At 40.3% G+C, this 24,554-nt stretch overlaps 1 protein-coding gene across 3 annotated transcripts in view; it reads right to left on the reverse strand.

The window, feature by feature from the left end:
* The window catches only part of DOCK4 (dedicator of cytokinesis 4), a 415,128-nt gene that overhangs the window by 28,303 nt on the left and 362,271 nt on the right, over positions 1 to 24,554 (reverse strand). For 2 of the 3 annotated variants that reach the window (XM_075345007.1, XM_075345006.1), the window contains 5 exons: positions 10,383 to 10,559; positions 7,799 to 7,882; positions 7,141 to 7,260; positions 6,688 to 6,809; positions 2,868 to 2,988 (listed from right to left, as the gene is read on the reverse strand). In XM_075345007.1, the coding sequence (XP_075201122.1) occupies positions 2,868 to 2,988; positions 6,688 to 6,809; positions 7,141 to 7,260; positions 7,799 to 7,882; positions 10,383 to 10,559 (624 nt within the window). The remainder of the gene's footprint in view (positions 1 to 2,867; positions 2,989 to 6,687; positions 6,810 to 7,140; positions 7,261 to 7,798; positions 7,883 to 10,382; positions 10,560 to 24,554) is intronic. The other variant, XM_075345008.1, reaches the window with a different exon arrangement.

The raw sequence follows: 24,554 nt of genomic DNA on the forward strand, positions 1-24,554 counted from the left end.
AGCACTTGAACATTTTAGTGCTTGCCCATCACTAGCCTTCATACTTTAAAACGAAGAGAGAATAGTCTCTAATGCTACCTATTAGAGGTGTCAATCCTAAAAGTTTATATTGACAGCCGGCCGAGCATTGCTCTAGCATAGACAATAAGAACAATGCCATACAATTCACTAAGAATATAATGAACTGCACCACACCGACACAAAGAACCCACACGTTAACATTTTTATGGTATTCTAGACACTTTGGCCCAAATTCATCACAGCTTTTAAAGCCAAAGAAGTGGCGTGAAAGCTTTTGAAAAGTTGCAAAAGTGTGATGCAATTCTAGGATGAGCCAAGATTTGGCAACATTTGGCATTTCTCCAAACTCCAAGGAAATGAACAGAGGCATGGTAGAGCTAGGGAGCGGCGGCATTCGTATGCCAGTGTCTCTCTTGGTTTCCTGACTGGAGTGAGATTTCTAGTGTAGTGCATTGAGGCACACACCATTTGTCAGACACTTCTGATTCATGATGAAACTCTACATAAATCGGGAGCATCTGATTCCACCATGTCCTGTTTATCAGAACCGAAGTGAAGATCGCCGGTCTTGATGAATCAGGGCTTTTATGTATGGTGCTTGTATTCACTCCTAATGGGTTCTTTAAACATACACTTGTAGCCAGTCCACTGACAAAATAATCGTTATATTGTTAAGCTGGTGTCACACATAGCGACAGCGACATCGCTGTTACGTCACCATTTTCTGTGACGTAACAGCGACCTTGTAAGTCGCTGTTATGATCGCTGCTTAGCTGTCAAACACAGCGACGCAGCAGCGATCATAACGTCGCTACATGTGCAGAGAGCAGGGAGCCGCGCACACTGCTTAGCGCTGGCTCCTTACTCTCCTAGCTACAGTACACATCGTGTTAATTAACCCGATGTGTACTGCAGCTACATGTCACAGTGCAGAGAGCAGGGAGCCGCGCACACTGCTTAGCGCTGGCTCCTTACTCTCCTAGCTACAGTACACATCGTGTTAATTAACCCGATGTGTACTGCAGCTACATGTCACAGTGCAGAGAGCAGGGAGCCGCGCACACTGCTTAGCGCTGGCTCCTTGCTCTCCTAGCTACAGTACACATCGGGTTAATTAACCCGATATGTACTGCAGCTACATGTGCACAGAGCATGAGCCGGCACTAGCAGCAAGAGCGGCGAAGGCTGGTAACGAAGGTAAATATCGGGTAACCAGGGAAAGGTCTTCCCTTGGTTACCCGATGTTTACAGTGGTTACAGCTTTCCGCAGCTGCCAGATGCTGGCTCCTGCTCCCTGCTCGCTTCATTTCGTCGCTCTCTCGCTGTCACACACAGCGATGTGTGCTTCACAGCGGGAGAGCGACGACGAAAAAATGAAGCAGGACATTCAGCAACGAGCAACGACCTCACAGCAGGGGCCAGCTCGTTGCTGGATGTCACACACAGCGACGGGATGTCGCTGCAACGTCACAGAAAATGGTGACGTAGCAGCGACGTCGTTGTCATCGTCGCTGTGTGTGACACCACCTTTAGAATTCTAGAATGTAATATAATCCAACACCTTTGATTACTTAATGTTTCATGTATAAATATTATTAATATGATTGCTGATAAAGGCCAACCAATATTCCCAATTTTAAAGAAAATTTCCCATTCGGAAAGGTGCACAAGTTTTCTGCATAAAATCTGCACTTTCTGGCAGAAAACCTGACCAAAAAACACATGCACTTTTGGAGAGTTTTTTAATTAAGTCAATGGGTGGAAGGGCTACAAAACGCAGGAAAAAACACCCCAACAACTGACATGGTGCAGATTATTTCTGCTACAAAATCTGCAAGGAAAAAAAAAGGAACATTGGCACAACACTTCAAAATCTCATAGATTTTGCTGGCTTGAGGATAGGCATGCAGATTTTGGTGCAGATTTGTATTAAAAAAAAAAAAAAAAAAAAAAAAAAAGCACCATGTGCACATAGCCTGAAGGCTGCTTTACACATAGACATCGCTAGCGATGTTGCTCGTAAAAGCACCCGACCCTGTCATTTGTGCGTCACGACGCAGGTACGGTGTTGTTCGTCGTTCCTGGGGTGTCACACGTAGCGATGTGTGCTGCCTCAGGAACGACGAACAACCTGCGTCCAAAAGCAGCAACGATATTTGGGATTTTAACGTCGTATCAACGATTAGGTGAGTATTTTTGATTGTTAGCGGTCGCTCGTACATGTCACACGCAACGGCGTCGCTAACGAGGCCGGATGTGCGTTGCAAATTGTGTGACCCCAGCGACATCTCGTTAGCGATGTTGTTGCGTGTAAAGCCCCCTTAAGTGCATAGAAAACAGGAAGATTTAAGCAGGATTGCATATATATATATATATATATATATATATATATATGAAAAAAATAATCTTAGTGGTGTTCCTGGATGAAACGGATAGTCATTAAAATGTCCTAGGATTTAGGTTTCCAATGTTGGTCAGTATGCAATGATAATGTGTCTTCTAAAATATATAAACATAAGGAATAAGGAAGTCTTCACAGCTGACACGGCAGTAATAGCATCTGGTCTATATCATAGACTTTCTACACAGATCATTTTTCACACGGAAAGTCTGGACAGATAAGTCTCTAAATGAAATGCTTTGCATGTTGTGTTCCTGCGATGTGACATACCGTACTGTTCTCTAGGTTAGAATATATAAAGGAAATAGCTAGTTAGCATCCGCAGAGAAATCTATGGGAATTACACTGGATGTAAAATCTGTTAGATCTTGATGACATGATTGAGCGCTGGAGACTGTGTCCAGATTTGCCAGGCATGCATGTTAATCTCCAAGACATTACCTACCTGCATGTGAAAGACTTCATCAGAACTTTCCGATTGCCCCGTCAAATTACTAACTTCAGCCGAAGCTTGAGAGGAGAGGGAGGATGAAGAGTATCTGTTCACCGCTGGATAACTCAATGGGCTGTTCAGAAAGTAAAACAATAGTAAATAAAAAGAATACGTAAATGTAATGATGTGGTGTAATTCAGATGTTCTAAGCTGTAAGCGCTTCTTAGTCAGTTATGACTCAGATCACAACTCTATTGTTTCATTATATATGGAACTATGGTATAGAAAGGTACTGTGGATCTGTGTATATGGTACCACCAATCAATCCGCTGAGCAGGCAGGTCATGTTAGATAAAAAAGGTCTTTCGAGACAAGTCATGAATAGCAACACCAAATGGCTTGTTTATTGAATATTGAAAGGGTCAGCCAGTGAGATAGGTTTCCTTTAAAGGGAATCTGTCAGAAAGTTTTTGCCACATCATGTAGGCAAAGAGTTCCTGAATCCAATGATGTATCACTTAGATTAAAAGGTACAGCAGTTCTGACAAAAAGTTTTTATATTTAGCAATGCAGGAGAGCTCAAAAGCTGCCCCTACTTACACCAGGTTTTGTTTCCAAAGTATATAGACAGTGAGCTACTTCTCACAGCAAGGGATGTTCCGGACAAGTGCCTACAAGCCTGCTGCTCACAGCAATGATAAGCTACTGGTGCTAAAACAAACACCCAGGTAAACAAGAACACACCTTGTGATAAGAGATACATTGCTGACTTTGCGTTAACACTTACAGCATGCTGTCTTTAGATTACAAAACAAAAGCTGGCTAACAGATTCCCTTAAAAGAATTACAAGATACCTATACCTGAGTTTTATATCTATGCTATAAATTAGCAAATTCTTAAATTTCCACAACTATATAATATCGGAAAAAAACACATATGACTGATACCTGAAAAAATTATATTTTTTCTTAAAAAATGTATTGTTTAAAATCTATTTAATCTAGCTAAATTACACTATACTATTACCCATAATTGATTAGAAGTCAACTGCCTTATGATTTTCAAGCCTCCTGGATTACCCACAGATTAAATCAGATTGCATAGGAAAAAGTAAAATACGAATGGTTACTCCATATGAGAAAATGATGCGAAACCATGGTTGAGCAGATTCTAATGTGAATCTGTTTTTATATAGATATGTATAGATTATTTGATAGGTTTGTGAGTATACTTGATTAAAAGGAACCAGAAAGTATCTGAAAAAGCATCTAAAAAATGAGAGAAAGCTTGTGAGTGTTTTGTCTAAAGCGTTTGTCTTAAGACTTTGGATTCAGGGACTTTAAAGCAAAGTTTCCTGTATCAATGCACTGATTTTATAAATTTCTATGCATGCCTGGTTTTTTTGCTGTATCCATGGGTAAAATCAGCTCCGATATTGGCAATGTCATCCAGAATATACATCCAGTGTCACATATCTATAATCCTAGATCAGTTATTTGAGGGAACAAACAGAGCAGTCTATCACAAAGATCTAGATAAACAGTGTTATATCTTCCAAGCAGTCCAGCTTGACATATCGCGGATTAGGTTAACTTACTACTAAGCGGGGCTGGTAAAAGCCAAGTGGTCATGGCGACTAGTGGCATCAATGACAGAGAACATGATGGATAGCTCTTAAAAATTATCTTAGGGATTTAGACAATAAGCTTAAAGTGGCCCTCCATTCCTTATTCCAGAATGCCCAGTTTGCTTTGTAGAATGTAAAAAATACCTTTATTATACTCACCTAGGGGGCGGTCCAGTCCGATGGCTGTTGCTGCTCTCAGTCCGGCACATCCTCCATCTTGTGGGATTGCCGTTCTCCTTCCCAGCCCCGTGTACAAGACGCATCCTGCGTCATCCTCACAGAGGCCGCCATTGCGCGCCTTTGCATGCACACTTTGATCTGCATGGCTGAGGGCAGATCAAAGTATTGTAGTGCGCACGCGCGAGCGGTTCCAACTTTTCTGCATGTCTGCGCATTACAGTACTTTGCTCTGGGCTTGGAAGGAGGACAGCAACTGCACAAGATGAAGAAGATGCCAGACCGAGAGCAGCGACACCAATCAGACGGTACCGCCCGCCTAGGTGGGCATAATAAAGGTATTTTTTACATTCTACAGAGAGGCCTGGGCTCTTATATACAGTATTCTGGAAAGCTGTACATAAGGGCTCACTGGTACTGGCCACAGCTTACTTTTGAGTCCCAGAAATAAGGAGGCTATGTAGAAAAATGGTTGACATTCCTAAGCAATTCACAGGATATTTTTGTTTAACCTCTTTAGGTTATACCTGAAAGTCTACACTTCAATTGCATCACAGTTGTTTACTTTTAAATTAAAAAATAGTGGTATGCAGAGCCTAAATCATGAAAATTCGTTCAGTCACGGTCCAATTCTGGACCTAACTGTACATGAACAGTAAAAAAATAGTGTTCGCTCAGAGATCTTTCTAATGATATTTTTACACATAGGCCTTCAAAGACGTCAAGGGCATATCCTCTACATCTAGAGGAAAGAAGGTTGAAATATAATCGGAGATTGTGATTCTTTACTGTAAGAGCAATGAGATTATGTTACTCTTTGCCACAAGATGTTGCAATGGTTGATTCACAAAAAACAGTACTAGGATGCATTTCTCGTATAATATAATAGGTTATGAACACTAGATTCTGTGGGGCATTGATCCAGGGAACTAGTCTGATTGCCGATTTGGAGTAGTACAGGATTTTCCGCTAATATGGGACTAGTAGCACCTGCCTGTGGATTTTTGCCTTTCTCTGGATCACCACGTTACTGTAGGTTAGAGGTTTAACTCCATGGATTTGGGTCTTCCTTTAACCTTAAAGCCATGAACCTATAACAGGATGGAAGAAGTGATCCTGCAGTGATTTCCAGCCAACCATTTTTTTTTGCCTGTCTGTTGGCATTAAAGATTGTGACTGAGTGTCACCCACAGGCTGAATTACATTACCTACATGTAATCCAACCCCCCCAACCATATTTTTTTTGTTTCGTGTAGCTCCATTGGAGGGCAAGACAAACTAAGGGGTGTTTTACACGCTGCGACATCACTAGCATCGGCTAGCGATGTCGCGTGCGATAGCACCCGCCCCCGTCGGTGGCACGATATGTGGTGATCGCTGCCGTAGCGAACATTATCGCTACGGCAGCGTCACATGCACATACCTGTGCAGCGACGTCGCTGTGAACGGCGAACCGCCTCCTTTCTAAGGGGGCGGTTCGTTCAGCGTCACAGCGATGTCACAGCAGCATCACTGAACCGCCGAGGAGGAGATAAGCGGCCGGAACATCCCACCCACCTCCTTCCTTCCTCCTTTGGACGCAGGTAAGGAGAGGTTTGTCGTTCCAGCGGCGTCACACATAGCGATGTGTGCTGCCACAGGAACGACAAACAACATCGTTACTGCAGCAGCAACGATATTTGGGAATAGGGGTGCATGTCACCGATGAGCGATTTTGAACGTTTTTGCGACGATTCAATATCGCTCATAGGTGTCACACACAACGACATCGCTAAAACGGCCGGATGTCCATCACAAATTCTGTGACCCCAACGAGATCGCTTTAGCAATCTTGTAGCGTGTAAAGCCACCTTTAGACACTATAGTACTCTTGTACTGTAAAATTTTATGGTAAATTGAATTGTGTTTCTAGGAGTATGTCGCATAATAGTATAGCAAAAATTCTCATGATAAGATAAGTCCCCTGATATTCATGAAAAAATACAATTTCTAGAGCAACATATCTAATAATACAACATTAATATTACCTTCGTCTTGGTACCACACGAGCAGCATCGGGGCCCATAATAGCTGGTGCTGAGTTTCTAGGGATGCGAGGACTTCCGTTGTGGAAATTAACAGGACTAGGTGGTACACAAGCTGAAAAATCCTGGTAGCCCAATGAAAAAATATTAGCAAACAATTTCAATAGCTGAATCAAGTCATGACCTTAATACTCAAAATCTTGAATAGCAGACAATTTAAAAACCCCAGCAGCGCAGAAGAAGTAGTTTATCAAAAAAACACTAAAACATTGCCGGTGATCACACATCTTGACTATAGTAACGCTTTGTTTAGCACCTTGTGAGAATTTTTCAGTCTGTGAGGTAATTAAACCTATTAACCAAAAGATGTCACTGTTGCTTAACGTCTCACCGTTGAAAGCCATGTGATAAGTAAATTTCTCCAACTCTCTCTAGGTATTATGGATACTACTATACCTGAATTCCCAGACTTGATTTCAGTACAAAGAACTGGTCCACCATCTTCTTGTGCAATGGTCTCATATCTTGAGGCACAAATTTCTCATGAACAGCCAACCCGAATTCTAATATCTGGGCCTGAAAAATATATAAGAAATGGGTAATTACCATACACAGGGAACTGTTTAGTCTTGTTATGTCTAAATTAACAGTATCAACCACTGGTATAACTGGGTGTACGTGAAGATGATGCACTAAAGATGGCTTGTACTCTAGATATCTAAACATTATTGTAACTTGGAATTTTTCTTCACTTCATGCAAGGATTTGTTTACCATTTTTATTTCTTTTGTTTTATAGGATACAACAGACAGTTCTATACCTTACACATGAATAGATAAATATTTTACCTCAAAGGGTAGAGGTCACGTTATAACAGTTTTAGGCACTCCATAGTGTTTCTGATTGGTGGAGGTCAGAGTCCTGAGACAGCATTGTTTTGACGGATTGGTGGAGGTCTCAGGACCTAGACCCCTACTGATCACAAAATATATGTGGCACTTGTAATATATAAAAATAGTTCTAAAATAAAAGACTAAGATTTGCCCTTCATCCACCCACCTTGAATTGTATATTTCAGGCCAGACATTGATTTTAATATCTTTCTGCACACTACCTGTTCCAGCATTAGTTCTCTCAGGCGTGAGATCTTATCTCCATCCTCAGGGTGGTTAAAGATATACTCCTTCACAAAGAATGCCTGTGAAAAAATAAACCCCATAAAGCTGTAAGCCTTGGTTATAGTCACAAGCTGTAGACGTTATGCAATACAGCATCAACAGCTAACATACACTTAAGAGAAAAACATTCATTATTTTAAAAAGTCTAATTTACAAAAAAAACTGAATTCAAAGTTGGCCTGTTGTCAAAGCATATCATTTTTCACAGCAAATTAATTTTACAATCTATGCGTTATAAAGGCCATTATAGTTATATCCACATATAACCAAAGAAGGTTAGTGATATCAGAAATGATTACTCAGGAGGCAAGTTTCAGACTGGACAAGGGTAAGGTTGCAGATGTTGTCGATCTGCACTTTTCAAAATTTATTTGAATATATGTATATGCGCCACATAAAATAAAAAAAGAACAATGAGCCTTGGGGGAAATATGTGTAATTGGGTTACAAATTACTAACTGATAATAGATAGTGAGAAATATTAATGGAACACACTGTGAGTAGTCATCAGGGGGTTATCACAGGGGTCAGTATTGCACCCTCTTTTTTAATATAGTTATTAATGAAGTGACTGAGGACATACAAAGTAGAATTTTAATATTTGCAGATGATAAGTTCCGAAAGGTAGTCAACACAGAAGAGGGTAATTTAAAGGGAACCAACCATCAGGATTTTCATATATAAAGTAAAGCCAGTGCTATACTGGCACTAGGATGCTGAATGGAACCATACCTTTTGTTCAGAGATTGGATGCTTTATTTCAGAAATATAAGCAAGTGAAGTTCCAGCAATGCACTGCAATTTGATTGATAGGTGCAATAGGGGTGGGAATATGTGGGTGGGATATGGTTATTGGTTCCCGCGCCTGTCTGTCTGTGCCTTAATTAACGTCTAAGATGGCAACAGGGGGGGGGAAGACAAGGCCAGCAGACAGGGGCGGAAATAGATAGTAAGACCCAACATTCCCTTCCTGTAGCACCTGTCAATCAAATAGAAGTGCATTGCTGGAATATTACTTGCACATATTTCTGAGATAACACATCCAATCGAAAACAAAAAGTACGCTTAGATTCAGCATCCTAGCGCCAGTATAGCACTGGCTTTACTTTACATATGAAAACCCTGATGGTTGGTTCCCTTTAATACTACACAGGGGTTTATATATGCTGGAGACTTGGGCAGAGAAATGGCGATTGAAATTTATTGTAGATTAATGTCAAGTCAGGTATATGGGTGGACAAAAAAAACAAACAACTTTTGTGACAAGTGCCAAGCAGCCGCTGCAAAGGCAAATAAAATCATGAGATGCAATAAAAAAGGCCAACAGGATGGTTAGCAGCCTTAATCAGAGATGATTAAGGGTTTTTTTTTAGATTTTCTTTTTGCTATATTAAAGAGAAACTCCATTCTCAGCCATGAACAGAAATAGTTGTCTATGCTGTAGTCACAAGTGGTCGGGAGCTATTCTGCTTCTGTAAGTCAGACATGCAAGTCACAGAAACAGTGTGTAAGATACAAGGCTTCGGTAACTATGGTTGAGATGGGAATAACTTGAGAAAGTGCAAATAAACATAAAAAAATATCTGTTTACAAGATCTGCTGTTTGTGTTAGAGTACTACATCTTATGTTTCATCATAAACTGTATTATTTGTCTACATTTTTACAAAATATAAGAAAAAGCAGCTGTCCTAAGTCTCACGGACCTGAAGCAGGCTGGAGGCTTAGAGACGCCCCAGGCTATTTACTTTCTGGGAAACTGAATATCTAAAGGGAAATTAGCAATACAGAAGTGACTCTGGATAGCAGATTATGAGATTTTTTGGGTGACATTGCTTTACTTGTTAGCACTTGTAAAGACCTCTATTGCTAGCATTCTCCTTACGGCCTGGAATATTAATTATAGTTATATAGACTTGTAGAAAGATGGCACTCACCAGGTTGTTGCTGTGCATAAGGTGATTTTTATTCAAGCGTGGAGGTTACATGTGTGGGGGCCGGCGGTGAGGGAGCATTCGCCAGGCACGTCAGACGACGGCCGTTTCGCACTTCCAATGTGCTTCAGCTGGTCTCGGACTGGCGAATGCTCCCTCCCCGCCGGCCCCCACACATGTAACCTCCACGCTTGAATAAAAATCACCTTATGCACAGCAACAACCTGGTGAGTGCCATCTTTCTACAAGTCTATATGGATTATTGTCTTTTCGCTGTATGCGCACCCTGGAGCAGCACCGATTTTCTGCCGGTGTGTGATGGACTGTAAAGTGGGTGAACTAATAGTGTATAACAGTGCCTTGGATTCTCCTCTTACCCGTTAATATTAATTATAGTGCAAACTTTGTTGTCCTCTGTATTTCCCACTCTGCATGGTTGGAAGAGGAATCTTCAGGGGTTAATAAACCATGAAAAGTGAATATGTGAACTAAAGAAATTTGAAGTATTCTCAGAAATGTGGGACACCATTGTTTAAGAAATTTGAATTTTCAAATAAAAAAACAAAACTAAAAATAACTGCATCTTACCTCTTGGTATCTTGAAACTCCTCCATTAACAGCGGCATCAATAACCCCATTTAGGCACATAGTCAGAGGGTTTATATTCTGCATCTGCCGTGTCTGACACTGACTAATTAGAGTTCTCAGCTGTTGATTCTTATTTTCTAAAACTTCTATTGCATTTTCAAGTGGGCTCATCTCCACCTAAAAAAAAAAAAAAAAATAATATATATAAAAAATGACAATCTTATTAAATAAAACACAATAGCGGAGAAATCTGAAAAAGTATAAGACAGGGGTCTCAAAATGTGACAAATTGAACACAGTGGCTAATTTTGAATAATACCGGTAGATTTTTTTTTTGAGCTAATACACTTTTGTCTATTGGTTGGCTCAATTGGTACCAAAAGTTTGAGCTGAAATTTTGAACACATTTACACATTTAAAAGCCAGGCCCTGACTTGTAAGTAACAAAAAAATGTGTCTAAAAGATATGATGTAATAGATTTGATAGAAGACATCTTCAGTTTTCTGGGTCAAATTGAATAAAAACTCATTTAAAAATGAAAATCTACATCAATGTCTGAAAATCTAGATACAATAACATCTCTAGAAAAGTGTGATTGGTGTCTGTCCAGTGTAAGTACACTTGGATACTTTTATAGAGTAATTTGTGAGTTGTGCTTTTATGTGGTAGACTGCTAGCGCATGAATAGAATGAGTAGTAATGATAACTATAAGGCTCATGCAGACAACTATCTTTAGTCCAAGTATTATCTGTCAAAAGATCGGATCGGACTAGGACCAATCTTATTCAATGAGGCAGTCCACGTCATATTTTTTTTCCCTGTACCGAGAGGCTCTAGGAAACAAATAAAACAAAAAAAATTTGCTGCCTGCAGGATTTGCAGGCAAGAATTAGATAGCACTCACTATTTAATTCTATGGGTCCATAGAAAAAAATTGCACCACACTCCGATAACATCCAATTTTTACAGAATAACAAAATGGAGAGTGGTGATGACAATATTCCTTTAATCATTGCTGTCCTGAGTCATAAAATCTTTAAAGGGGATTGTCAGCACCAAAAACATTTTTTGCCTGAAGATATAGTGGTAATGAGCATGTAAATAGCATTTAAATCGTGTCTGGCATGCTTACCTGAAATGCCGCTACAAGAAGTAAATGAAGTTATATTCCTTCTGAAGTCATTCGCTTCCAGTTATGGGGGCAGTGCAAGTAGTGGTTATGGTGAGTGCAGTGTAATCACTCCCTGGCACATTCATTGACACCCTACTTTGCACACAATCATTGAAGAGCAGGCCATCAATGTACCGGGAAATGATCACAGTGCGCTCACTGTATATAGAGTGGTGACTATTACAAGCTCCTGCACTGCCCCAAACACCGGATGTGATCCATGTGCAGGGAAAATATAACTTAATTTTCTCCCTATAGCTGCTGTTTCCAGGAGGTATCCTGGACATGATTAAAATGCAACTTACCTGCAGATAAATAGCATTCAGGAGGTAACAGGCTCTGTTTAACAATTACTATTTTAATGTCATACTAGCTGTTCTCAACCAGCTAACGCTCAGCTCAATGGTATACAGGTCACCTCCTTGGTATATAGCTACCCCAAAAGGTATACATCTGTCCTCCCCCCAAAGGGTATAAAGTTGTCCTTACCTCAAAGGGTATACTGCTCTCCTCCCAAGGGTAAACATCTCCCACCCCCCCAGGGGTATACAAGTTCCCTCCCCCAAGGGTATACAGCTCTCCTCCCCAAGGGTATACAGCTCTCCTCCCCAAGGGTATACAGCTCTCCTCCCCAAGGGTATACAGCTCTCCTCCCCAAGGGTATACAGCTCTCCTCCCCAAGGGTATACAGCTCTTCTCCCCAAGGGTATACAGCTCTCCTCCCCAAGGGTATACAGCTCTCCTCCCCAAGGGTATACAGCTCTTCTCACCAAAGGTACAGTGCCTTGCGAAAGTATTCGGCCTCCTTTAATTTTTCAACCTTCTCCCACATTTCAGGCTTCAAACAAAGATTAAAAATTTAAATTTTATGATTAAGAATCAACAACAAGTGGGACACAATTGTGAAGTTGAATGAAATTTATTGCTTATTTTAAACTTTTATAAAAAATAATAAACTGAAAAATGGGACGTGCAATATTATTCGGCCCCTTTCAGTTACTTAGTTACTTTGTAGCGCCACCTTTTGCTGCGATTATAGCTGCAAGTCGCTTGGGGTATGTGTCTATCAGTTTTGCACATTGAGAGACTGAAATTCTTGCCCATTCTTCCTTTGCAAACAGCTCGAGCTCAGTGAGGTTGGATGGAGAGCGTTTGTGAACAGCAGTTTTCAGCTTTCCACAGATTCTCGATTGGATTCAGGTCTGGACTTTGACTTGGCCAATCTAACACCTGGATACGCTTATTTGTGATCCATTCCATTGTAGATTTTGCTTTATGTTTTGGATCATTGTCTTGTTGAAAGACAAATCTCCGTCCCAGTCTCAGGTCTTTTGCAGATTCCAACAGGTTTTCTTCAAGAATGATCCTGTATTTGGCTCCATCCATCTTTCCCATCAATTTTAACTATCTTCCCTGTCCCTGCTGAAGAAAAGCAGGCCTAAACCATGATGCTGCCTCTACCATGTTTGACAGTGGGCATGGTGTGTTCAGGGTGATGAGCTGTGCTGCTTTTACGCAAAACATATCATTTGGCATTGTGCTCAAAAAGTTCGATTTTGGTTTAATCTGACCAGAGCACCTTCTTCCACATGTTTGGTGTGTCACCCAGGTGGCTTGTGGCAAACTTTAAACAACACTTTTTATGGATATCTTTGAGAAATGGCTTTCTTCTTGCCCCTCTTCCATAAAGGCCATATTTGTGCAGTGTACGACTGATTGCTGTCCTATGGACAGACTCTCCCATCTCAGCTGTAGATCTCTGCAGTTCATCCAGAGTGATCATGGGTCTCTTGGCTGCATCTCTGATCAGTCTTCTCCTTGTTTGAGTCTCCTTGTTTGAGATTAAATTTTTGAGGGACGGCCGGTTGTTGGTAGATTTGCAGTGGTATGATACTCCTTAAATTTCAATATGATCGCTTGTACAGTGCTTCTTGGGATGTTTAAAGTTGTGGGAAATCATTTTGTAACGAAATATGGCTTTAAACTTCTCCACAACAGTATCACGTACCTGCCTGTTGTGTTCCTTGGTCTTCATGATGCTCTCTGTGCTTTAAACAGAACATGGAGACTATCACAGAGCAGGTGCATTTATACGGGGACTTAATTACACACAGGTGGCTTATATTTATGATCATCAGTCATTTAGGACAACATTGGATCATTCAGAGATCCTCAATGAACTTCTGGAGTGAGTTTGCTGCACTGAAAGTAAAGGGGGCGAATAATATTGCACGCCCCAATTTTCAGTTTATTATTTTTATAAAAGTTTAAAATTAAGCAATAAATTTTGTTCAACTTCACAATTGTGTCCCACTTGTTGTTGATTCTTCAACATAAAATTTAATTTTTTTATCTTTATGTTTGAAGCCTGAAATGTGGTAAAAGGTTGAAAAATTCAAGGGGGCCGATTACTTTCGCAAGGCACTGTATACAGCTCTCCTCCCCCACAAGGGTATACAGCTCACCTCCCTGGTATACAGCGCTCCCCCAAAGGTATACAGCTCTCATCCTCAAGGGTATACAGCTCTCATTCTCAAGGGTATACAGCTTTCCTCCCCCCAAGGGTAGCTTCTTACAGACAGTGACACCACATTACAGCAGCTTCCTACAGACAGTGACACCACATTACAGCAGCTTACTACAGACACAGTGTAAAGACATTCACCCCACACAGGACAAAACCACAGCCAAGAATACTCCTTCTGCCTGACCCCACATGACCGGAGCGTACACGTCACACCAAACGTTAAACACTGACGGGCGCCTCCTGATGACATCAAGGCATCATGTGATCAGTAGAGGGGTATGGCCCAGCGGGAGAGGCATTGACTACAGATGACTGACAGCTAACAGCTGAGGGGTGGTGAGTCAGCGTGGGGCGCATACAGCCCCTGAACGCAGCCTGTATGGCTTGGGATCACTGCCTCAATAATGAGGACTGATGTGTGCTGGGCAGTGATGGCGAAGGCGGCGGGTGCGGGAGTCCAGAGGTCACCGGCTCTGCACACGGCAGGCAATGGCAGCAGCCCTGACGTTGTGCTGGAGCAGAGTGGGGACCAGCTTGGTAACTTCCCACATACGGTGGCAGCGCATGCGAGTTTATGTGTGGGACAGCTCTGTTGTGATGACGTCCCAGGGAGGGGAGGGATTAGCGAGTAACCACGAGTAATCACAACGGCTCATACCCCTGGTCAAGTTTACTGATATTCTGAACAATTAAGCAAGCTGAAGATGAAATTATCTGTAAAAGCCCTTTGGCAAATATCTAAGGTTGTAAATGTTTTTTGTAGCCAGCCAAGAGTCTTTCAATTCTTGTTTGAGGGATTTTCATGCTTTCTTCCTTGGAAAAGTCTTCTTGTTCTGTAAGATTCCTGGGTCCTCTTGCATGCACTGCTCTTTTGCGGTCTAGCCACAGATTTACAATGATGTACAGATCAGGGGACTGTGAGGGCCATTGTAAAACCTTCAGCTTGTACCTTTTGACATAGGCTAATGTGGATTTTCAATTGTGTTTAGGATCCTTATCCATTTGAAGAAGTCATCCTCTTTTAAACTTCAGCTTTTTTACAGATGGTGTTATGTTTGCTTGAAGAATTTGTTAAACTTTAATTGAATCCATTCTTCCCTCTACCCGTGAAGTGTTCCCAGTGCCATTGGATAGAACACAACCCAAAGCATGATTAATCCACCCCCATGCTTAATGGTTGGCGAGATATTCTTGTCATGACATTCTGTCTCCTTTTTTTCCCAAACATTTGGTTTGATCATTGTGACGAAGGAGTTCTATTTTAACCTCATCAGTTAACACGACTTATTTCCAAAATACATCAGTCTTGTTTAGATGTTATTTTGCATACTTCTGATGCTACATTTTATGGTTAGGACGCAGGAGAGGTTTTCTTCAGATGACTCTTCCATGAAGGCCATTTTTCTGTAGGTGTCTATGAACAGTAGAACAATGTACCCCAACTCCATAGTAGGCTAAATCTTCCTGAAAGACTTTTGCAGTGACGTGAAGGTTCTGATTTGCCACTCTAGCAATCCTACGAGCAGCTCTCACAGAAATTTTGCTTGGTTTTCCAGACCTTATCCTGACATCCACTGTTTTTGTAAGTGCCATTTCTGAATTACTTTTCGAACTGAGGAAAGCGCAACTTGAAAAAGCTTTGCTATTTTCTTCTAGCTTTCTTCTGCTTTGTGGGCCTTCACCATTTTGATTTTCAGAGTGCTAGGCAGCTGCTTTGAAAAACCCATGGCTGTTTTATTTGCACAAGGTTAGAGGAAGCTGGGTTTTTATAAAGCTGTGAAATTTGCATCACCTGCCCTTTCCTAACTATGATAATGAACAAGCCACAAACCTAACAGGCTAATTAAGGTCTGAATTGATAGTCAAAGTTATCTGAGCACACAAATCTCCAAGGGTGTTCAAACTTTTGCATTGGCCCATTTTCATTTTTGTAGTTTTTAAAATGGTAAAGATGAAAATATTTTTTTTTGTTCTTACCTAAAATACAAAGGAAGTGTGTTATCTTTAACTTTATGCCTTTTAGAGATCATTTCATTTTCAACTTGATTAACTGTTCACAATAACAGTAATTTTGACCAGTGGTGCTCAAACTTCTGCATTGCACTGTCTGTGTGTGTGTGTGTATTGTATTATATATATATATATATATATATATATATATATATATATATATATATATATATATATATATATATATATATATTTAGTTATGACTAAGTTAATAAAAATATAAACCGTATAAAATGACTATATATGAAAATCATAGTAAGCTGTTAAAAACGCTTTTATTGACTTTAGAGCATAACATACCAGGGCAATGCCTTAAAAAGGTGTTCGCTCTGTTGGTGGCTAATATTGTAAGATTCTTGCACTATAATATTTCTAAAGAGAAAGTAATATTTTCTTAATTTTCTGAACAGAATACAAGTTCCTGTCAAATATATGTGAACTCATTTAGCCAATAACTCTGTAAATTCCCATTCATATTGGCCAACCATCAAATCTGAACATCCTTCCAATAAAATGTCCATTAGTTTACCAGCATCGACTGTTCAAGGTATGAAAGGTTGCTGCATGAAAGCTTTATTTGGCCAAGCATTTTTAGGTGTGTGCATGTACCCTGCCACTCAAAGGAAATGTGTCCAGCATCTAAAGTCTTGTTATCTATTAAAATGTGCAAGGTATTCTGAGCATTGCCTGTAATGGAGAGACTGCAAACATATTAAAAACCAGAGGGTGATCCAAAAGCATTTTCTTCCTATTGAGACATTGATAAGTCACCTTTGGTAGTGTGCATGTTCTATATCTTCACAATTTAAAGATTATGGCCATCCGGGTATAGTTTCTCATTTCACTGGAGGTTGTGTACAAATACATAACGCTGTGCCTGACTTACAGTGCTGTTGCTTGAAACAGATGGTGAAAATTCCTCAACAATCATAAAAAAATTCCAAAATTCAAGGACGCATTGAAGTGTAATTACTGCTGGTAAAGGACGTGCAGCCGCTCGGGGCATGACGACACTTATATGTGTGTACTGTAAGCCCTCATTCAGACACCTGTGCACCTCATATGTGTTTTATCAATGTTTTTCATGGATAGAACACAACCATTTTAGTTTATGAAAGTGTTCAATTTGACATGTCTCTACACAGTCTGCAAAAAAAAAACAAACAAAAAACAAATGGAAGTCATAGATCAAATCCCTTCACTGGCTTCCCATTGCCCAAAGACTCCAGTTCAAAACATTAACCATGACCTACAAGCCATCCACAACCTGTCTCCTCCTTACATCTGTGACCTAGTCTCCCGGTACCTACCCGCATGCAACCTCAGATCCTCACAAGATGTCCTTCTCTACTCCTCTCTTATCTCCTCTTCCCACAATCGAATACAAGATTTCTCCCGTGTCTCCCCCATACTCTAATGCTCTACCTCAGCAAATCAGATGCTCTCCTACCGTGAAAAGCTTCAAGAGCAACCTGAAGACCCACCTCTTCCGACAAGCCTACAACCTACAATGACCCTAAAGGCCCCGTCACACACAGAGATAAATCTTTGGCAGATCTGTGGCTGCAGTGAAATCATGGACATATTGTTCCATTTGTACACAGCCACAAACCTGGCACTAATTTCACTGCAACCACAGATCTGCCACAGATTTACCTGTGTGTGTGACAGGGCCTTAAGTCCAGTACACCACTGCGCAACCAGCTCTGTCCTCACCTATTGTACCCTCACCCATTCCCTGTAGACTGTGAGCCCTCGCGGGCACGGTCCTCTCTTCCCCTGTACCAGTCTGTTTTGTACTGTTAATGATTGTTGTACTAGTTTTTTAGTATACTCTTTTTCACTTGTAAAGTGCAATGGAATTAATGGCGCTATAATAATAATAATTATTAATAATAATAATAAATAATAAGTCTATGGGCTAATGAAAAGAAAAAAAAAAATCACACACGGCATCCATTTAATAATTGTTTTTAACATTTTGAAAAATAGGAAAAGCTTTACAATATTTTGGGGGGCATACAAGAAAGTCACAGGTGGTAAAAATGGACACAATGAAAAAACTTGACCCAGAACACTGATGAAAATAGGTCTGTTTATTGCATGTACGAGAAAAAAAAATGGAGGTCTATATGAAGCCTAATATGTGTTTTCAGCCATTTATTGCGACAAAGTTATGGGTGTGCTATGCATCGGGGCCAATTCTCCACATTTAACAGCATGCATATATAAATGGTTTTAATTTCTTTAATTTCTTGTCTGATGACTTCACTGCTGCCATAATGATTGAGGATGTGCTGCGATGATGAGGAAGAAGTGAAGCCCATTTGCAATGACCGTTGTAATGTGATATCCGAATTGGCTGTATTTTACCTTTCTTGTTATTTTGTGCTTGTTGAAGGCCCTATGCAGCCAAATTGTGCAATACATTTTTAAGGATGATATAAAAGCTTTAAAGACTTTTTTTTTTTTTTTGAATGATGATATTCTGGTGCCTTAGATTTTTGGAATACAGGTTTCTTAGCTCTTACATGATCACAATAACTCAAAACACCAAGGTTACTTACTGGTAGCCGTTCTTTCTAGAACCCATGATAGCACCATGTGATTATATGGGTGCTGTCATGGGTGAAGGGAAAATACCAAGGTTACTTACTGGTAGCAGGTTTTTCCAGAACCCATGACAGCACCCATATAATTACGTGGTGCTGTCATGGGTGAAGGGAAATTACCAAGGTTACTTACTGGTAGCCGGTTTTTCCAGAACCCATGACAGCACCCATATAATCACGTGGTGCTGTCATGGGTGAAGGGAAAAACTGGTTATATGTCTCCTCAATTTTATAATTTGTTTAAAGATCAAAAGCCAGACTTCTGAAAGGGGGCAAATATTTTGCACATCACAGTATAGGAACAGCCATAATCTGAAAGGGGCAAATACTTTTCACATCACTATAAAGAAATAGACACGCACTTGTCATCAGGAAAACTACTACAAGGCTTGCATTGCTTTCATAATCAATGCTCCAAATAATGTCCTTTGCAAAGAAAAAAAAAGGGGGACGGAAACTAAATCTCCTGCAGCTGGCAGTGGATAGTTTAATAACAGCTCTTATACATCACCATCCATAGACTGGGAAACAACAGCAAGTCTCACTGAGCACTTCCAGAAATTCAGCCCGCAAATTAAGGTCACAGACACTAGGCTTTTGTTTGTATGTTTGTTTGTTTGTTTGTAAAGGCTTGGGAAAAAGACTGGCATAGGAAATTCACAAAATGGCAATTTCAGTATCTCTACAATACTGTTTCATAGTTTAGCAATATATTATTCTGAAATATATTTTGGACTGTGCATAATACATTTTAAAAGTATATTGCGAAAAAAAAAAAGATAATGAAAATATAAAGATTTTTGGTACCCACCGTAAAATCTCTCTCATAACCTTCATTGGGGGACACAAGAACCATGGGTTAATATGCTGCCATCTGGATGCTGACACTAAAAATACACCTTTGAAAAAAAGCTGACTCCTCTCCACCAGACTACACCTGGGCAGCAGATAACTAGTTATTCAGTTAGTGCAAAAGCAGAAGGAGCAGCAAAACGAAGATCCCCCACAAACAAGGGCGGGTGCTGTGTCCCTTCAATCATAACTACAAGAAAGAATTTTACGGTCAGTATCAAAATCATTATTTCTCGGTCACTTCATTGGGGGACACAGTAACCATTGGATGTACTGAAGCTATCCCTGCGGTAGGAAAATGAATACCCGTACTGCAGCAAGGAGAATAGCAATCCCTCTATTACCCAAGCAATTGCCGCTTCTAGTACCCTTCTGCTAAGTCTTTCTAGATGTAAAGGTAAGAGCTCCACAATGATATGGACAAAAGAATAAGTAGCGGCCCTATGGAATAGAAGAACAGATGCCTGCAGGCGTATAACCCAGGAGGCTTCTACCTCGTTGGTTACACGGTGACTTAGTCCAACCTTCCACGTTGGCAGATCGAAACTAGAGAACAATGGTCTGATATCTACCACAGTATAACGGGATGACCACAAAAGAACCTAACGTCCAAAAAGAGCTTTGAGAGACAGGTCATGTCAGATTGCATAAGAACCTTTCTGGGAGTTGAGAGGTGAAATGCCGAAGGAAGGAGAACAATCTCATTAACCCCTTAATGACCCATGATTTACTATGTCCGTCATGTGTAGTCTCCCTGCATTTGATGTGGGCTTGCAAGCTGAGACAACATCTTTCCCTGATTCAGCCGTGATGTGCCTGCCTCAGCCGTGGGTGCTCTGCTCTGACAGCTGCATTTAACGCACTCTGGCAAGGGGTGTGTTGTTCTGACCCACTCATCGGCACTCCTACAAGGTGATCATGGGACGCTGTTGTGTTGCCATGACAGTGGGGTCAGCTGATGACCCCTGTGGTTATCTGAGAACTCCTATGAAAGACAGCCCATGGCTGACGTTCATAGGAGACTGTGGTTCCTTCTACATATAGAATTACTGTTGCATTGCTGTATATAGAACAAGTGATCAGACTATTGCAGGTTCAAAGTCCTCTAAGGGGACAATTAAATACAGTACAACAAAAAAAAATGTTTTATATTATAAAAACCTATATATATATATTTTTTTTAAAAAGTGACATCATTCCCTTTTTACTATATTAAAAATAAGGAAATATTATTATTATTAATAATAATAAAATACACATATTTGACATTGCTGTGTTCACAATAGTCCAATCTATTAAAATATAAAATAAATTAATCTGATCAGTAAAGCGGCGTTAAACAGAAAAAAAATCAAGACACCAGAACTGCAATGTAATATCAGGCGATAAAAACATTGTATATAGTCCAACATAATATCAATAAAAAAATATCAGCTCAGAGAGCAAATAGACCAGCCCTCACACAGCTCCTTATCACAAATATTTTAAACCTTACGGCTTTAGGAAAATCGCAATACAAGCAAGTTGTTTTTTTGCTAAGTTTCTATAAAGAAAAACAATTCACCACTTAAATGATACAAAAACTATATATGTTTGCTATCTATGTACTCCTACTGATCTGGAGAATCATATTGCCAGGTCAGTTTTATGGTAAAATGAGCTCTGTAGATAATAAAAATGAAAAAAAAAACAAAAAAACAAAATTTAAGAATTTCACTTTTTTTTTTTTTTTTCACCTTTTGCGACATTTTGTCTCTTTTTACCCACTTAACATTACATTATATGATAAAATGGATGGTGTCATTCAAAAGTACAACATAGCACATCCCACAAAAAACAAGCCCACACTTGGCTATATCGACTGAAAAATAAAAATGTTATGGCGCTTGGAATAAGGAGAGGAAAAATAAAAACCAAAAAAATCGTCCGGTCCTTAAGAGTTAATGTGGAAATGCGCCAAGGATAAAGGAGGCGGCCGAATGCCAGACTACTCTGTCCCGGAGATGGAGAGAGACAGGTGAGAGCCCGACGTAGAGTCTCGTTTGATGGAAGCGATCACTAGAGAGAAGGTTAACCTAAACACAGCTAAGACAGGCCTGAGACTCAGACCATAGTCTTCCTCCAACTGACACTAAAGTCAACTGAATAAGTGAGTGTCGGCTGCCCAGGTGTAGTCTGAAGGAGAGGAGTCAGCCTTTTTTTTACTAAGATGTATTGATAGCATCAGCCTCTAGGTTGCAGCATATTAACCCATGGCTCCTGTATCCCCCAAAAAAGCGACCAAGAAATAGGTTTTAGAAATAGGACATTTAGTAAATGTTTGCCAGTTATACTAGTTCCATTACTTTGCTTGCATGTTAGAGTCCTAAAGTTACATTCATATTTCTTTGGTTTCTAGTTTCTACGGGAAACAGACAACAAGTCTTTCACCAGACAGATCTCTAGTAATCTAACTAAACAGCAATATTGAGATTGGAGAGATGATTTTTTTTTTTTACCACTTCAGCCTAGTGTGCAGCACCTGGTGCAATAAGAATTACCAGAATGCAAGTCTTTGTAGACACTGAAGAAATGAATGCTGGGAGATTCCAGCTCTGATACCTGCAGAGTTGTAAATGCAGCTCTTGACTTTAAGGCTATGTGCCCACGTAGCGTATTTTCATGCAGTTACGCTGCGTATTGCACTGCAGTGTAACTGCATGTGTCCTGCGTCCCCTGCACAATCTATGAAGATTGTGCCTAATCCATGCCAACGTGGCGTATTAGAAAGCAGCGCTTCGGCTACTGCCGAAGTGCTGCGTTCTAAAAAGTAACATGTCACTTCTTTTGTGCGCTTTGGATGCTGTCTCTATTCTGTCTATAGGGAGAGGCAGCATCCAGAGAGTACAAATTCTGCAGTCACTAAAGTTTCAGAACAGAGCTTTTTAGCTGCGCTCTGAAGCGGACAAGCAGTGACATTACGCTGCGGTGCAGAGCGCACACACGTGGGCACATAGCCTAATACTGGCAGAAAACCGAGATACATAGAAGATCTGCAATGTATTTATACATTTTATATACAAAATGCCGATACTTAAACTTTAATGTTGTGTCCATAGGTGAACATATGGCAGCCTGCACCACACATTCTTAGTTGTATGGCAGTATGTTTGTATTTTGGAAAATGAAGAATATGAAGATCTAAAGCATCTCCATGTGTTTTAGGTTTCTAAAATAACAAAAGTTAATTCTGAGAAATGCATGTTCGAGAACCTTAGCAAACAAGGAATTATGAGAAAGAAATGCCTGAGCCTTTTCCAGAGAACCATTAAATATAACCATGATGGAGCAACCCAGCATACCCGCTTATTTCCTAGCTCAAGTCACTTAATTAGGGCAAGTTTGTAATGGAAATACGGTGCTTTCATGGTAACATATACTGACAATGCACTAGCCTGTTGTTAAAGTATTAAACTAAGAAATGTATAATAGTGCTGATATAGTGAGAGATGGATCGGTATGGAAATATCCGGGTTGCCAGTTGGATGTGAGACAAAGACAGATAAATGTGGCACGATATCCCACGTTGGCTATGATATTTAGGGTATGGGACAGAGGTAAGTTTCTTTTGAAGATAAATGGCCTACGAAGTTCTGGCCACTGTGGCGGAACCCGGATTTGCCAGAAATTAAAAAATTAGTGGGGTTCAGAGGATGGGAAGATAAAGGGATCCATTTAGTGTCACAAGTACTACAAAATAAAATTCTTAAGAGTTTTGAGCAATTGAGAACGGAGTTTCACCTCCCGCATGTCTTCTTTTATCAGTACTTACAGCTGAGCCATGCATTGGAAAGACAGAGGAGGACAAACCCGGTGACAGTGACACATAATCAAACATTACATATGCTACTTACATCTGAGTCCTCTAAAGGTCTCATCTCTGAACTATACAAAAGATTACTACCTGCCCATCTGGAGACATACCCTCTGACTATTAAAAGTAAATGGGAACGGGACGTTGGCCCCCTGACGGAAGACCAGTGGTCCGACATTCTAGAACAGGTCCCTAAACTGGCGGTCTCTGAGTGCCAAAGACTTTCTCCAATAAATCTCATCCACAGTGTATATAAAATTCCCAGCCTATTATTCAGGATGGGACTTAGATCAAATACACAATGTGTTTGGTGTGGACAGGATGATGCCCATTTGATGCATGTTATGTGGGAGTGTGGACACATTGGTGATTTCTGGAAACAAACCATGGAACTCATAGACCAAAAATATCATATCACAATACAACCGTCGCCTCTCTATGTTTGTTGAGTCTGTGGGAGGGAGGAGTAGACCCGGACTCTCCAACAGCCCTTGGAATAGCACGTTTCCTGTATCAAGCAAGGAAGATACTGGCATACCATTGGTTAGATCCTCTACCACCAACATTACCAGAGCTTAAAAATAAATTAAATAATGTCATTAGATTGGAAAGGGGAGTTTATTTACAAAGACAAACACTGAGAAAGTTTTACAAAATCTGGCAGCCATGGATGGAGTCTCCCCTCTGGGGCACTAGTGCAGGATGCAATTTTGGACCAGTTACTGTTGTGCTTGCAGTGAATGGAATGTTTGGGAAGTAAAAGTTAAAACTAGTGTTTTACGTGGCAAAGTGGACTTTGAGAGGCGCTGGGGGAGGGTCCGGAAGGGTGTGATTGATGACTAAACGGGGAGAGAGAGGCAAGCGGGTATGGAAATATGATGTGGAGCGACACAACTGATGGAGGAGGCTTTTCTATTAGACTGAGGCATTATTGCATAATTTAACTTTTGTTTATCTGTGGAGCCAGGTTGTTTGTAGGCTCAATTTATATAACTGATCTAAGAATCCTTTCTTTTTTTTTCTATATACAGAGGAAGAACCTGATTTATAGACAACATATCTTTTTTCAATGTACGCTTTTACTAGTTATATAAGATGCAATATATTTTCTTTGTATTGATTCCTAGTTGTTTAATAAAAAAGAT

Source organism: Anomaloglossus baeobatrachus, chromosome 4 (genome assembly GCF_048569485.1).
Source record: "Anomaloglossus baeobatrachus isolate aAnoBae1 chromosome 4, aAnoBae1.hap1, whole genome shotgun sequence".
NCBI lineage: Eukaryota > Metazoa > Chordata > Amphibia > Anura > Aromobatidae > Anomaloglossus > Anomaloglossus baeobatrachus.